At 42.6% G+C, this 14,609-nt stretch overlaps 1 protein-coding gene across 1 annotated transcript in view; it reads left to right on the forward strand.

Moving 5' to 3' along the window:
• LOC147748024 (cytochrome P450 2D15-like) overlaps positions 1–14,609 on the forward strand; it is a 404,801-nt gene that overhangs the window by 377,710 nt on the left and 12,482 nt on the right. Inside the window, exon 8 of the mRNA XM_086957957.1 lies at positions 11,374–11,515. Coding sequence (XP_086814083.1) covers positions 11,374–11,515 — 142 coding nt within the window. The remainder of the gene's footprint in view (positions 1–11,373; positions 11,516–14,609) is intronic.

The following is a 14,609-nucleotide window of genomic DNA, read 5'->3' on the forward strand; positions in this document are numbered from 1 at the left end:
GTTGTCTGCGTATAGGAGGCATGCTATGTGTTCCCCATTTATCTTAGGGCTTGCCCCCCTTGATTTACCTAAAATTGAGGGTAGGTCTGCTATAAAGAGTGAAAAAATTTGAGGGGCTAAAACACACCCTTGTCTTAGCCCATTTCCAATCTCAATTTTTCTAGATATATTCCCCTCTATGTCTAAAATGATCTGTGCCCAGTTTGCAGTGTGCAGAAGTTGTATTAGGCTCAACAGTTCTCTTGGAATATCATAGCCAACCAATGTCTCCCACCGCTTCCCACGGTCTACTAAATCAAATGCCGCACGGAAGTCCACGAAGCAGCAGCACAACTTACCATTCTGCTCCATGGACTTCCATGCAATGGACCAAAGTGCAAAAGAGTGGTCGACCGTCGAATGGCCCTCCTTAAACCCCCCTTGTTCTGGAGGTACAACGTGATTCATCTCTGACCACTCCTTTAGTTTTTCTAAGATCAATTTGGCAAATACTTTTTCGCCGATATCCAATAAATTGATTAATCTATAGTTAAGGTCACCTTTTTTGTGAATAGGCCTTATAATTGCACCACTCCAATTTTCAGGTATTTGGCCTGTGGCAAGAATCCCCTGGAACATTTTTGAAAAGAAAAGAGCCCACCACGCCGGCCTCTTTTTTATTACCACCACTGGGAGATTATCAGATCCGGCTGCCCGTATCAAATTTAGGTTAGACACAATTTCTCTGACATTTTCAACAGAGAAATGATCCTCCATTTCTTTACTCACTCCGTACCATACAATTGGGTTTAAACTTCAGATTCATTCCAGTCCCCATAAATTTCCCCTAAATATTTTGCCCACTCATTTTCAGGAATCACACATTTCAGGGCACCCCTTTCTTTATTTGAACTTTCTTGCACCAATCTCCAAAACCATTTCAAATCTTTGGATTCTATTGCGGTCAGCAGTTTATCCCAGCAGCTCTCTCTAAAGGATCGTTTTTTGTTCATCACCAGCATTTTATAGAGCCTCTTTTGCTTCTGTAGATTATGCCACAAATCTACATTGTATTTTACCCTTAATCTTCGTTCCTGTTACCTGATTTGGGGCCAGATGTAGGTAAGTATATTTTACTGATTCATAAATACCAAATTTTACCGATTCGGTATTTATGAATCGGTAAAATAGAAGGGGGGAGATGTAGGTAGAATCGGTAATTGAATTACCGATTCTGTAAGAATCGGTATTTACCGAATCGGTAAATACCGATTCGGTAATGCCCATTGATTCCTATGGGCATTGAAGCCCATAGGAATCAATGGGCATTACCGAATTGGTATTTACCGATTCGGTAAATACCGAATGTTGCAAGGGTGCAGGGGGTGTCACCTTGACACCCTCTAGCACCCTGATTTCAGGCATGTGTGACATGTGGCACACAGACATGCCCTAAGGGCATGTCTGTCTGTCACATGCCATAGGTGTGCACGCACACATGTGCATGCATACCTTGAATCGGCATTTTACCACCCAATTGGATTGGGTATTAAAATACCGATTCGGTGAGGCCTGTGGGACTCAGAAGAGTCCCACCTACATCCCAAAATTACCGAATCGGTGAAAATACAGATTCGGTAAATTTACTGATTCAGTAAATTTACTGAATCGGTAAAATAGGGCCCCTACATGCCAAATACTGAATAGCGGTCGGTAACGGCCGAAATCGGCCGTTACTGACCGGTATTTTGGCTCCTACATCTGGCCCTTGGTTTTTAGCCTTCCTACATTCCTTGTCAAACCATCCCCTCCCTGTCTTATACACTGTACTTCCCCTCTCACCTCTGGGGTTTCTTTCTTTAATTTTTACCCTCAGACATTCCACTAATACTCTAATTGAGTTCTCACACCAGGAGCTGTCATATACATTTGGGATGTCTTCTACCAGCAACGTCTGTAGAACAGCATCCAATGTTTCCTGGTATTCCTCTGTAATCCGAGTGGTGAGTCGTCTGGGATACTCAACTTGAACTGGCAACACTGTCTCCCTTTGTTTTTTCTTTTGCTCACATATTTCCAGACTCAGCGGGAAGTGATCACTTCCGGCTTCAGATAACACCTCAAAATTTTTGATCAGCTCAAAATTCCAGGCTTGTGTATAAATATAATCAATTGGGCAGAGTTGCTGGCCTGATTTGAAGGTTCGCTTTGCTGGTCTATCTACATCGAATCTACCATTTGCACAGATCAACCCCAAAGCCCCCAACAATTGTTCTAAAGCCGAGTCATGTTCTGACATTGTCACTTTCAGGAATATTGCGTTCCCAATTTTATAGTAATTCAATTGCTCCCGACACCATTGATCAATCCTTGCAGGGTTTAACTTATGATTAAAATCACCCAGTACTAGCATTATATCTCTTGGATAGTTCTCGATCATCTTCATTTAGTTTTTCCATCTCTTCCCTGTACAACCTCACTTCCCCCTTTTGAGTGTACACATTAACAATAATAAAACCATCAAACCGAGGATCAGGGTTCAGTAATAACACTCTACATCCTATAACCCATTTACATTTTACATTCAACAAAACCACTTTCTTAGCAATTTTTGTCGATACCAATGTCACTTGCCCACGTGACGGCCTACCAAACCGTCTTCTTACCGCTACCTTTGTCTGCTGAGCATACCCTACACTTACTTGGGTATCGTCACACAGCCAGGTCTCTTGCAGGCAAACAATTCCACAGCTATCAATGATCTTTTTAAAATGGGCCTGATTTTCTATTCTTTTAAATCCATATACGTTCCAAGATAACACTGTTAGGCTGTGCAACGACCCAGATACCTAGTCATTTTCATTTAGGCTCCTATTTATATCATAATCGGGAAGTGCCAAGGCTCTATATCTCTTTCCTACTAATATTGCTTCTTCCTCTAACTCCTGATCCCTCTTTCTTATCGTAATCTCTATATTATCCTTATCATCCCAGCAGGCACCCATCATTCTGACTTGCCTTTGTACCAGACCTGCATGGTTTATTAGGAATGGTCTCTCCTGTGTGGTTGACCCTTGCATTTCTACCTTTTTTACCAATCTAATACCTTCTTTATGTAACTCAGATTCCGCTCTGATTAATGCAGACTTTACCAATTCGGAATACAGCAGGACCTTAGTGACTTCAGTCCCCTTTTTATTTACAGAAAACCCCACTTCTTTCAGGTCTGCTGAGCTGATGCTACATAAACTTTTACAGTTTGCTAGAGAGAAGAGCAATTGGGATCTAATAAACGGATTTATTTTCCTCACCTTTTTTCTGCCATTTCCCTGGTCACTCGGCTCAAAAAATAACCACAAGTCTGAGTCACCTTTTACCTCTAGCGCTCGGGGAAACCTTGATGGGTCCCTATTACTAATGTTTCTTTCGTAGGTCGTACCAATCTGAACCTGACCTTTGTTCGTGCTAGTGCTTTTGGCAACTTGCGCTCTTGTTGCCTTCCTTTTAGCCTTTATACCCTGGTCTGGTGCTACACTATCCTTACCAGGGTCTTTCTTGTTCTTAGGATTTCTATTAAATGTTTTGCTTGTGCCCACTGCTTCGGGTACATCAGAGGCAATTCCTTTACCTCGCTTATTTTCCATTAGGTGAACCGACCTTACTAACTCTTTTTCACCCTCTCGTTCTTTCTCACAAGCTCCATTTATTGGCCTCTGCTGAGTAGGAGGTTGGGTCTTTCTAAATTCTCTCCTACCTTCCCACACTCGAGGTCGAGGAATGCGCAATTTGAAGCCCCTCCTCTCACTCCTTTTTTTTTATTATCATTGGGCATCTTGAGACATATACATTAGGTTCGGGATTCTCTAAAGCTATATTGGGCGGCTGACTTCCCCCCTCTCGAAGATCCTCACCAACCAGCCTAATCATAGAGGGCATAAGATCTTTAATTTGTTTTACCTCCTCAATCATATTATTAAACTGCACCCTTTGAGCCTTTTTGGCTTCCTTATTTAATACTGATACCTCAAGTAAACCTTGCAAAGTATTTTGTAGTATCATCATCGCATCCAACATTGAAACACTAGTTGTCCCCGTGACCTCTAGATTGGACGCTGATGGGCTGGTGGGGTCAGCTGTTTTTTCCTGATGGTTTCCGCTCTACCCTTCGTCCTCTCCTCCCCCCGATATTCTTTTGTATGGCGAAAGATTCTTGGATGCTCTTGTTCCCCTACCCCCCTTTCCTCTGCCTCCCTCCCTATCGCGTGAAAGCTTAGCGAGGTATTTGGCGAGGAATAAAGTCTCGGCGACAGTCTTTGGGGTGAGGACAGTCTTGAGTCCAACAATGCTCCGGAATGATTTAGATCAAACAGCGCCTGAGAATCAAGTCCTTGACTTACTAAGTTGTCACAGATTGAACATGCCATTTTTGCTGAGACTAAGTCTGAGGCTGGGAGATTCGTATCCACAATTAATTCGCAATCCTTCAAGCTCTTTCCTTTGTAATATTTCGCCACAAAGTCTTTAATCGATTTTATAGCTGAAGAACTGCCCTTTGCATTCTTTGAGCGGGGCTGCTGTTGAATAGTGTCCTGGGTTTTTTGCTCCTTCGGTGGGGTCTTTTTATGTGTCCCACCCCTGGCCAACACATCGCCCCTTTCTACCATAACGTCCTCCATAACCTCCTCTTCTTCTGTTATGGTGAGGTCTGGGTTTTTTTTCTACTTTTTTTGTATGGCCTTCCCAGCACTTGTTCTCCTGGGGGCCATCACCTTCAGTCCCTACCTAGCTTATACACGCCCTTAAACTTTGTATAAGCGTCTGCTCCTTTAGTACTCATTGTACCCACAGTCCAATTAGTGGTGCCTCCTTCAATAACCCCACACTACGCACACACTTACCTCTGTTCCACGGCTACACGCTACGCGCTGCCAACTGCCCACTAACAGACTGCTTTACCGTAGCGGGGTTCATCAAGGTCCAGCTTCCGGCTCCCAGCTTCCTGCTTCCCTGCGCTGCTGCCAGCACGGTTCCCTTCCAGGCCAGTGCAGTTCGCTAAGTCCGCGAACCCCCTTCATCTCGGTACCTTAGGGGGTCCCCTTCAATCATAATTAAATTATGGCCCTTTTTGCAGTTTTCAAACGACTTATGAAGCATTTTTTTCAAAGCGCACCTCCGCCGCCAAATAATACTTCGCGTCTTCCGGGTTTTTGAGCCGGTCAGAGACTCCGATCACGTGGTCTTTGTCTGGTCGTCAGAACGTCGAGCGCAGCGTATCGTATCGTAGCCGGGAATCAGTTGAAGAGTGGTAATATTTGCAGTTTTTACTAGGTTGAGAATGGGATGATAATTAAAAAAAGATAGAAAAAACATATATGCCTAATGAACATTATAATTAGGAATTATCATTTAAAAACCTTTGAAATTCACAGAAAAAAACCATAGGTTTCAGGTATGTTATAGTTAGGAATTATCTTTTAAAAAACCTTAGAAATTCACTGAAAAAACCATAGGTTTCAGGGGTGTTATATTTAGCTGGAAATTTCACTCATACAAACCATTGAAATTCCTCCATTATAGTTAGTTGTACTAACTGTAACTCGCACGACCGCAATCCACTGCTGATGATGTAACATACTACTTCATTCATGACATGGTCAGTGACATCACTGATATCACTGATGATATCTCAATTTACACCACTGATGACATTTGAGATGTCCCTGAAGGGACCACAAGCAACCCCAGAACTGTTATGTCCTGCTTGGGCTCATCAGTAAGCAGTAGCTTGAGTCCTAGGGCACTGTGAGCACATTATACACGACGGGGCATACCCGTTGCACTTAGGATGTCACCTGAAAAAGAACAAGAACAACAAAAAAACAACTCTTACAAGATCAAGGTTATTAATTATGCAGATGACACTCAATTTAACCTGTCACTTAAAAATAATCAGACAGACTTGATCGGTAATGCTCAGGCCTGCATATAAGACATATCTAGTTGGATGCGGTAAACTCCCCCCAGCTAAATGGAGGTAAAAATGAGCTTCTCTGCAGCTCCCCCCTAGTAAAGTCCCAAGATCTGTACTCACCAATCTCTGGATTTTATCCACAGAGACTAGGCAACTCAACAACAGTCCAGAATCTGGGAGTAGTGCTGGAGGAGGACCTCTGTCTTGAAAAGCATTTGAATGGAGTAGCTGGGATCTGTTTTGCTCCGATTAGTGGCCTCAGGAAACTGTACATAATGTTAACTGCCAAAGCAAGGTCCCTGATTTCCAGAGGTGTATTACTAAGTAGACTGGACAATTGCAATGCTCTTCTCCCGGGAGCCCCTAATTTTCTACTAAATAAATTGGAACGTGTTCAGATATCCATAGCCAATATAACGCTAAATAGATCTTGGAATTCCTTTGTATCTGGTGCTCTTAGAGTGCTACACTGGCTACCCATTAAACAGAGAAAAGGTATTGTACTGTATTGTCTTTAGGCATTACACAACAAAGGACCAAAGCTACTGCTGGCCAGATTAAGGAAATACACTCCCGGTAGGTCTCTTCATTCAACCACACTTAATTTTGTCCATAAACGGAGATTCAGCAAAGTACAGCAGGGAGGACGCGCCTTCACTGTTACTGTTCCCAGTAAGATCCCAAACCGTTGCTATTTAAGTTTAGGAAGGCCTTGAAAACTTGTCTCTTTCCTTATTTGGGATGAAACTCTGGTTCTCCGATGCAATATCTTCTTTTTCATTACTTATGTCCGGTAACATGAGTCTTTTTGGCTATCTATCACCAGGATACCATTCCGGTCACAGTGCGCTCTTTAAATAACAGATACAAATACAAGCAAAATGATGGATAAAATGCGTGAATTAATATCAACCATTGGTAATCACTCAGACAGAATGGCTGGGATTAATTAAAGCTTTCCATCCACCACATTTTGTGTATACTTAAGTGCAACAATCTTAGACTGATGGATATGCCTAAACATCGATTGCGTGCTCATATTGCCATTGGAACCAAGTTGCCTCTGACTGACATGCCAGGATCAAGGCAAAACCAGTGTTGGTTTTTTTATGTTCCGGTTCAGGGAGGACCTCGCCCAGCAGTTTGCAATGGACTATTCCTACTGCAGCAGGGTCAAAACTGATTTGCATATGGCTGGGTCCAAACTGAGGTGGTATTGTGAGCAAAATTATGGTGGACTGCAATGAAGCCCAGAGTAATTACCAGTTTTTAGAGAATAAATCAAACATTCAATCCATCGCTTGTTGTACACCTGAGTGCGGCTTCTTAATTGCAATGCGTGTACCCAGATTTGTGTTTCAGGGCCAAAGTGCTCAAGGAGCAAAGCTACACCCTACTGAAGAGCGCCAATTAGGATGAAACCAATCTTTGGTTTATTGTGTTCCGGTTCATGAACGACCTGGCCTGGACAGTCCCTTTTTTGGCAGTAAAGACTGATTGGCATATGACTGGGTCCAAGCTGAGGTTGCAGGATGTACAAAATAACAATGGACTGGGAATTGGCCCTTAGTAATTACCTGTGGCTAAGATTAATTAAAGCATTCCATTGTCACTTTTTTGTATAAATCAGTGCGACACCCTAGGAGCGATGGGTATCCCCTGACATGAGTCTCGTGCTTACCTTGCCTCTGGAAACAAGCTTTAAATTAATGATCAGTCCCAATCAGGTAAAAACCTGCCTTGGCTCGCAAGTGATCCAGTCAGTGCAGGCCTGATGTGGGGGTTTCGGTTGAAATGTTCCTAATGGAGGAGTGTCAAGACTGATTTTCATATGGCGGGGTCCAAACAGAGGTGACGTAATGTACAAAATTATGATGGACTGGGATGCCACCCCATATAATTACCAGTGGCGGAGGTTAATTCAAGTATTTTGTTCCTCACCTTTTTGTATACTGCATTACCAGTGGTCAGTCATGCGTGGCACTGGACTTACTTCTAAGTCCTTTATGTCTGTAGTAACTATACAGTAGTAAACTTGGGTACACACCCTATTTCAAAGGGAGAAGACATGTAAGTCATTTGCACTCAGAAATGGTCAATAACCAAAATGTGTAAATTTACTCCAAAGTGTAGGAGTGATTTTACACATGTCGTTTTACTTATATGTAAATGTATGTGACTCAATCAATGAATATATTGTCAGATATTGACAAAGTCCCTGGTTACGAATCTTTTATTGACAACACCTTAAAAGAACCCAACCCCCACTCTCATAAAACATGACCTTTCAGGACTTATTTTGATCTCCCCTTCAATTCCATTAACATTATCTATTCACCCTGCCCCTAATGTCAGACCCATTGAGAGACTCCTACTAAAATATATTAAGTAATTTATTAATTAACTTGAAGGGGTCTGGTATCACAGGAATGGCAGTGGGAATGATGTACACATCACACCACTTCCAATTCTAATGTTCTGTAGATGCATGATAGAAAAAAGGTAGAGCTGTACTTAAGTAGGAGGAAGTCTACTGAGGAGCCAAGTAGTTGAGCTACCTCATTCCTTCTGTTCATTATGTGTTTGGTTTTATGACTCACATTTTAATTTTATTTGCTATCTGGCACAGTATTTTGGTATGTGCCAAGTTTGAAGCTGTTTTGCTGAACAGTGTAGTACCTAGAATAAAGTTATATCCTTCACTTAAATTAACTTCTGCATTAGAATTCTTACAGACTCAATTGGCACAACAGTTTACAGACTCCATGGCAGCACAATGTTAATGAGAGTGACAGAGGACCCACTTCACCCCTAAGGCCACAAGTGGCTGATCCAGTTTCAACACATGACCAGTGAGAGGAGAATGCAAATCCAGTGAATCATTCTGTCAGGGTCCCTTTTTTCAAGGTAATATATTAGCAGGTAGCACAATAGCTCACGTTCCCAAAATGCCAGAGAATTCTATTGTGGAATCCAGAGGCGATAGTGCTCCCAGTGCTGAAATTGGTACGGTCTGCAAGAATGGAGATGATGGGAAGAATTTGCTTTTATAGACTCTGTTCTTCATGCATTCAGGAAGGGCTGCCTCAGAGTGCATGGTTCATCGGGTCCAGATGTCCAAATAAATACACCAAATGACAACATATTTTAGCCCTCAGAAAGGTTTAGGGTTATTGTAAGGAAATGCCTCCTTTTGCATGATTACCCCAAAGTTTTGAACTGATGCTGCTGTTTTTTCAACTCTGAAAGTGCACTGAATCCGCCACAGCAGGCCTCAGTGTCAGTGCTCTGACTCTTACAACATAAATGTGTGACTGGTTCACCTACAATTGGTACAAGTAAACGTACTTATAAGTCTCTAGAACAAGGGCCTGTACATTAAAGTGTCCCTTTTGGACTGCAGCACTTATTATCCCAGCAAGAGTGTTACAAAGCAAAGCATGACTCCTAGACTCAGAAGGCTGGCTGGCTGGCAGAGCAGTTTTCGAACTGCTAACTTAACTTTCCATTTAAAAGAAGTAGAAAGTCCAGACCTTCCTTTTTGATATATATCTCATCTCTAAGGTAGGCCTATTAAGCTTCAAGTCAGGGTGATTTATATTAAAATGCGGGGCTTGTGCTCTAACAGTAAAAGCCACAAAATGTCATTTTTACTGTGGAAAGACTTCTAGCCCCATTGGCAAGTACAGGGTTACACGCTGACCACTCAGCTTTGCTAACTTCGGAATAGAAAGGGCCTACTGTTGGAAGAGATGTTATCTCTTCTTTGCAGGAAAGTCAAACAGGGTGTGAACCCATAAGGCGTGCCTCAAAGGGAAAGTTATCTTTGGAGGGCAAATGGTGGTAGGGTGGCTCCTGTACACAGGTTGGCAGAGGGGACAGAGAGGGGGAAACAGTTACCAAACAAGTTTCCCATGAGCGTATAGCCCTTAAGTATCTACACCTCTAGGGTAGGCTGCTAAACTACACACACTGAGAAACTTGACAAGATATTACATTGTGTGATAGCTAGATGCCACCATTTTCAGGAAGTAGTTATCAGGTGGGAGCTGACAGAGTAGCCCATTGGCCAGTAGTCACTGCATCCCAGAGGGCAAGTGCTGGGCTTAAGAATGGTACCCCTAGTACCTCAGATCACATCTGTACTGGAGGGGGGCTGAAAAGGACTGTACCTAATGGTCCCTGGACCCAGCAAGGAGAGGTTACACCAAGACTGGACTGCACCTGCTGCTCCTTGTGCTACAAAATAGTGGACTGTGCCTGTGGTGCCCTGCTTGAGGGAAAGTCATCCCTAAATTTCAGGCTGAAGAAGTGACTTCAAGTGTCAGTTTGCTGACTTCCTGTTACAGCTACAGGGCCATAAAAGCTGAAGGAGACTGCCATGACGAGTTGGTATCCCAGATTACCTGACTGCAGGTGACAGCCAAAGTGCAGCCTGGAGACTAACTCTTAACCTGCAAAAGTTACGCCCAAGTCTAGGAGAGCTGTCTGTGGGCAGTTTGGCCACTCAGGTTGGAAGTTATCTCCAGTTAAAAGGAACCACATGTTTCATTGCAACTGGAGACCAGTGGCAAGTGTTTTTTGGCTGAACTTCAATGTTCATCAACGCCTGTGGCCAAAGTCACTCTACCCTTACTGTGGACTTAGTAGTAACCCAACGAAGAACTCCATCACCAGATCAGCATCCTCAGCATCCTTGAGCATCTTCAGAATCCTGTTTCCCTTTCATCAGGAGCACTCCATTGAAGTCAAAGGCAGTTTGCAATTAAAACCTGAAGTGGAGGGAGACTGCTTTGAGTGTGAGGTAAGTTCCCCAATAAGCTTAATTGGCCCCTGTGACTTGCTGAGTTGGTCGCCCAAAGGGTACCAGCGTAGTTGTTTACAACTTCACAAAAGTATTCAATGTACCTGCTAACCACAGTTGTTGCCAATGCTTGTTTGTGATTTGAAAGAAAAGGAGTGATTTTTTATTTACCTAATAATTTATATCTCTGGGGGATTTTGTTCCTTTTAGTTTCACAAAATGTATAAAAATAAGACCTTTTTTTATAAATTGGGGTCAGTGCTGTTTTCTTATTCCACTATTTTGGTACTCCTAAATGCTTTACACTTTTTCCTTTGACAAAGCATGAATGCCTGAAGCCACAACTACCCAAGGTTGAGCTAAGGTTTTGTAAATGAGCCTAACTGGACTCAAGAAAGACTTCTGCATGTTTGCATGGTGAGGTTGCACACTCAACCCATATAATAAATCACTTTCCTCACAGTTATCTCTGAACGGAGCAAAGTAGATTTAAAGTAAGAAGAGACTGCAAAACCAGAAATTTTCTTTCTGCGTTGTTCATTTAACCTTTATGTGTTCCTGCAGAAACAGAGAAAAATGGATCCACTACATTGTTTAACAAGTCAGTTATTACTTCTAGGGCACCATGCTCATGTTCAACCTGACGTCCGTCCTGAAGGATGAGTCCATATGGGCAAGGCCATACCAGTTTTATCCAGAACACTTCTTGGATGCAGATGGTCAATTCATCAAACAAGATGCCTTCATGCCTTTTTCTGCAGGTAAATACATGCATATTAGGCTATGCAGGAGTAGATTAGCACAGTCAGGTTGATAGAGGAAACTTGTCTGATATGTAGCATAGGTGACCCTACATGCATTTATTTGTAGATGAGGACAGTAATGCTAATATTATGTGTATATAAAAGGGCATAAATTAATGAAATCGAGTATGGAATTGAATAAAGATGGAAAGTCCTCTGAGTTTAATATTTTTGACAATCCTGCTATTCTTACATGTCCTTTTAGTCGACAAGATAAGTCAGTACATTGATAAACACACTATATAACCACAATCACTCATGTTAAAAAAAGACTAAAGAATAAAATACATGCCTGAACCTCTATATGGTTGCAAGAATGCATGCATATCACTAAATAAGACTTAAACGTGGACAGGGTATGTTAGAATATTGTTAGCAGAAATCTTATTAAGAGAAATAGTGTATCCTACATATTGTTTACCACAATATTGTCCATTAGAGTGAAGATTTTCTATTACTTCCTTAATGGAGCACATTTGGGCAAATTATATTTAAAACATGCGATTTATATATAACAATATTTTGCTTACAATGTTGTGGTACAGCTGAGATAAGTAATGCTGGTAGGAATTATAAATGGGAACAGCCCTGACATCTCTCTTTTCTGGCAATATCCTTGAATTCATTGAAAACCCAATTCCACCATGAGCACCTATGTCATGCATATTATGTAAGGTATTTTTGATACTCCTGTGAGACTTAATTTGGGTGGTACCAGGGCTACCAGAAATAAGTGAACCCCAATGTGTCAGGATTAGGGTTTCTCAGGCCCCCTTGCGTTTCTCAGGAGCAACACTCACAAACCCACTCAGACATAAAAAGCTTTAGATTCTCTAGATTCTCTGGTTGCTAATATTATAGACTCATTTCTAATAACTAGGAAAGAAGATTGATTCAGGATTAGTAAAAATGACTCTCAGCTAAAAGCAACAAGGTTGACTTTTCACCATAAGATGTTTATAATCATATATACTCGGATAGTAGATAAAGACATGATTAAAGATTTTGCATATTGATTCATTCAGTTTTCAATACAATAACATTGTTCAACAGCGCGCCCTTTACCACTGTTTGTTTCACAGCTTAGCTAAACATTAAACATTCTATGAAAGCAATCGCAGTTCGAGCCAATCACAGTTCGACATTACAGCAGCAATAGTAAATTATACAGAACGTTGCAAGTTCAATCAACAATCAGCCTAAGTGGAAACCAAACGAAGGTAGAAGCTGAATAGCTTAAATCAAGACTTCGAGCCGAGAAATACTGTTGATAGCGCTCCTAATACAAACTAAAAACACATTGGCAAGTCCCAAACTAAAGCAGGAGTCCAGAAATCCTGTTCGGTAAACAATTGTCCTGATCGTTGCTAGGGAAACGCCCTTCGCGTTTAGCCCTGCGAGCGTCTCGAAGTAAACACCAGCCGGCAAACAGAAAAAGGATCAATCCTACCTGCGTTTTCAGCAAGCGGATTTTCGTGGTAGTTTACTACCATTGAACTGCCATCTGAACTGGAAGCCTCAGCGAAGTCCTCCGTCGTTGAGAGCGAAGACCGGCCAGGAAGCAGGAGACCTCCAATCTCGGGAACCAGGAAGGAATAATCCGCACGGCGTTTTGGGCGTGGCCGCTTATATAGTCCAAAGCCCAAAGAAGTACAGAAGCTGCAAAGGGAAAAAAGACCTCGGCAGCAAAACTCAAAATGGGAACTCCCGAAGCCTAAGGCAAACAAGCTCTGGCAAAATGCGGAAAGCGCCAAATGAGACGCGCACATAACAAGCATTGGCAAGTTCACATATTGTCAATGCGCAAAAGGCAAAGTGGCATAACAAACACTGGTAAAGCCAAATAACATAATGTACATACATGGTTATGATGAGAAATGTTAGAAACACAGGGAACTGATGCACAGACTTAGCAGAGAGGGCAAGGATCCTGACAGTGCCCCCCCAAAAAAATGGAGACACCCCCTCCAAACTCTAAAACTGAGAGGCTGGGTGCTGAGCATGAAATGAGCGCACCAGGCGGGGAGCATGAACATCCATCCCAGAAACCCAAGAATCCTCCTCGGGACCATAGCCCTTCCAGGAGAGCAGGTACCAAAGCTTCCCCCTAACTCGTTTGCAGTCCTTAATACAACGCACCTCAAACTCGTCCTGACCCTTCACACGAAGAGCTGGAGGTCGAGGCCTTCGTTTGACAGTCGCTTTCTTTAACAGAGAAACGTGGAACACAGGGTAAATTCTCATGCTTTTGGGAAGGAGCAGCTTGTAGGTCACGGGATTCACACACTGAACAATTTTATATGGACCAATAAATTTAGGGTGGAATTTGTAACGTTTCCTGAACTGAAAGTTCCTGGTGGAAAGCCAAACCATGTCGCCAACATGAAGATCTGGGCCCTTTTGTCGTCTTCTGTCCGCAAACCTCTTGTATGTGGCTTTGGCTCTCAATACATTAGTTCGTAAGACTTTGGTAATGCGTTCCATTTCACTGAAATGCGAATCCAAGGAAGGTATGTTGGTTTTTTGGTGAGCCAGCAGCAAGGGCGAGAAATGGGGATGTCGGCCATAGATAGCAAAAAAGGGCGATAAGCCTGTAGAGGCATTCCGCAGATTATTGTAAGCGAATTCCGCTTCCCATAGTAATGTTAACCAGGAACTCTGCTTTTTGAAAAGAAAACATCTTAAGTATTGTTTCAGGACCTGATTGACTCGTTCAGTTTGCCCATCCGACTCAGGGTGGAAGCTAGTGGATGTGTTAGTAGTAATGTGAAGCGCTTTACACCAGGCCTTCCAGAACTGCGAAATGAACTGAGGACCACGGTCTGAAGTTATGGACCTAGGAAGGCCGTGCAAACGGACCACATGTTCCAGTATTAATTGAACCAGTTGAGCGGAGGTTGGAAGTCTAGGACAAGCAATGAAGTGGGCCATCTTAGATAAACGGTCAACCACCACGAGAATGGTAGTCATCCCTTTGTCTTCTGGTAGATCGGTTATGAAGTCCATTGCGATGTCCTCCCAGACCTGAGTTGGAGTGGAAAGAGGAAGTAAG

This window comes from Lissotriton vulgaris, chromosome 1_1 (genome assembly GCF_964263255.1).
Source record: "Lissotriton vulgaris chromosome 1_1, aLisVul1.2, whole genome shotgun sequence".
Taxonomy (NCBI): Eukaryota; Metazoa; Chordata; class Amphibia; order Caudata; family Salamandridae; genus Lissotriton; species Lissotriton vulgaris.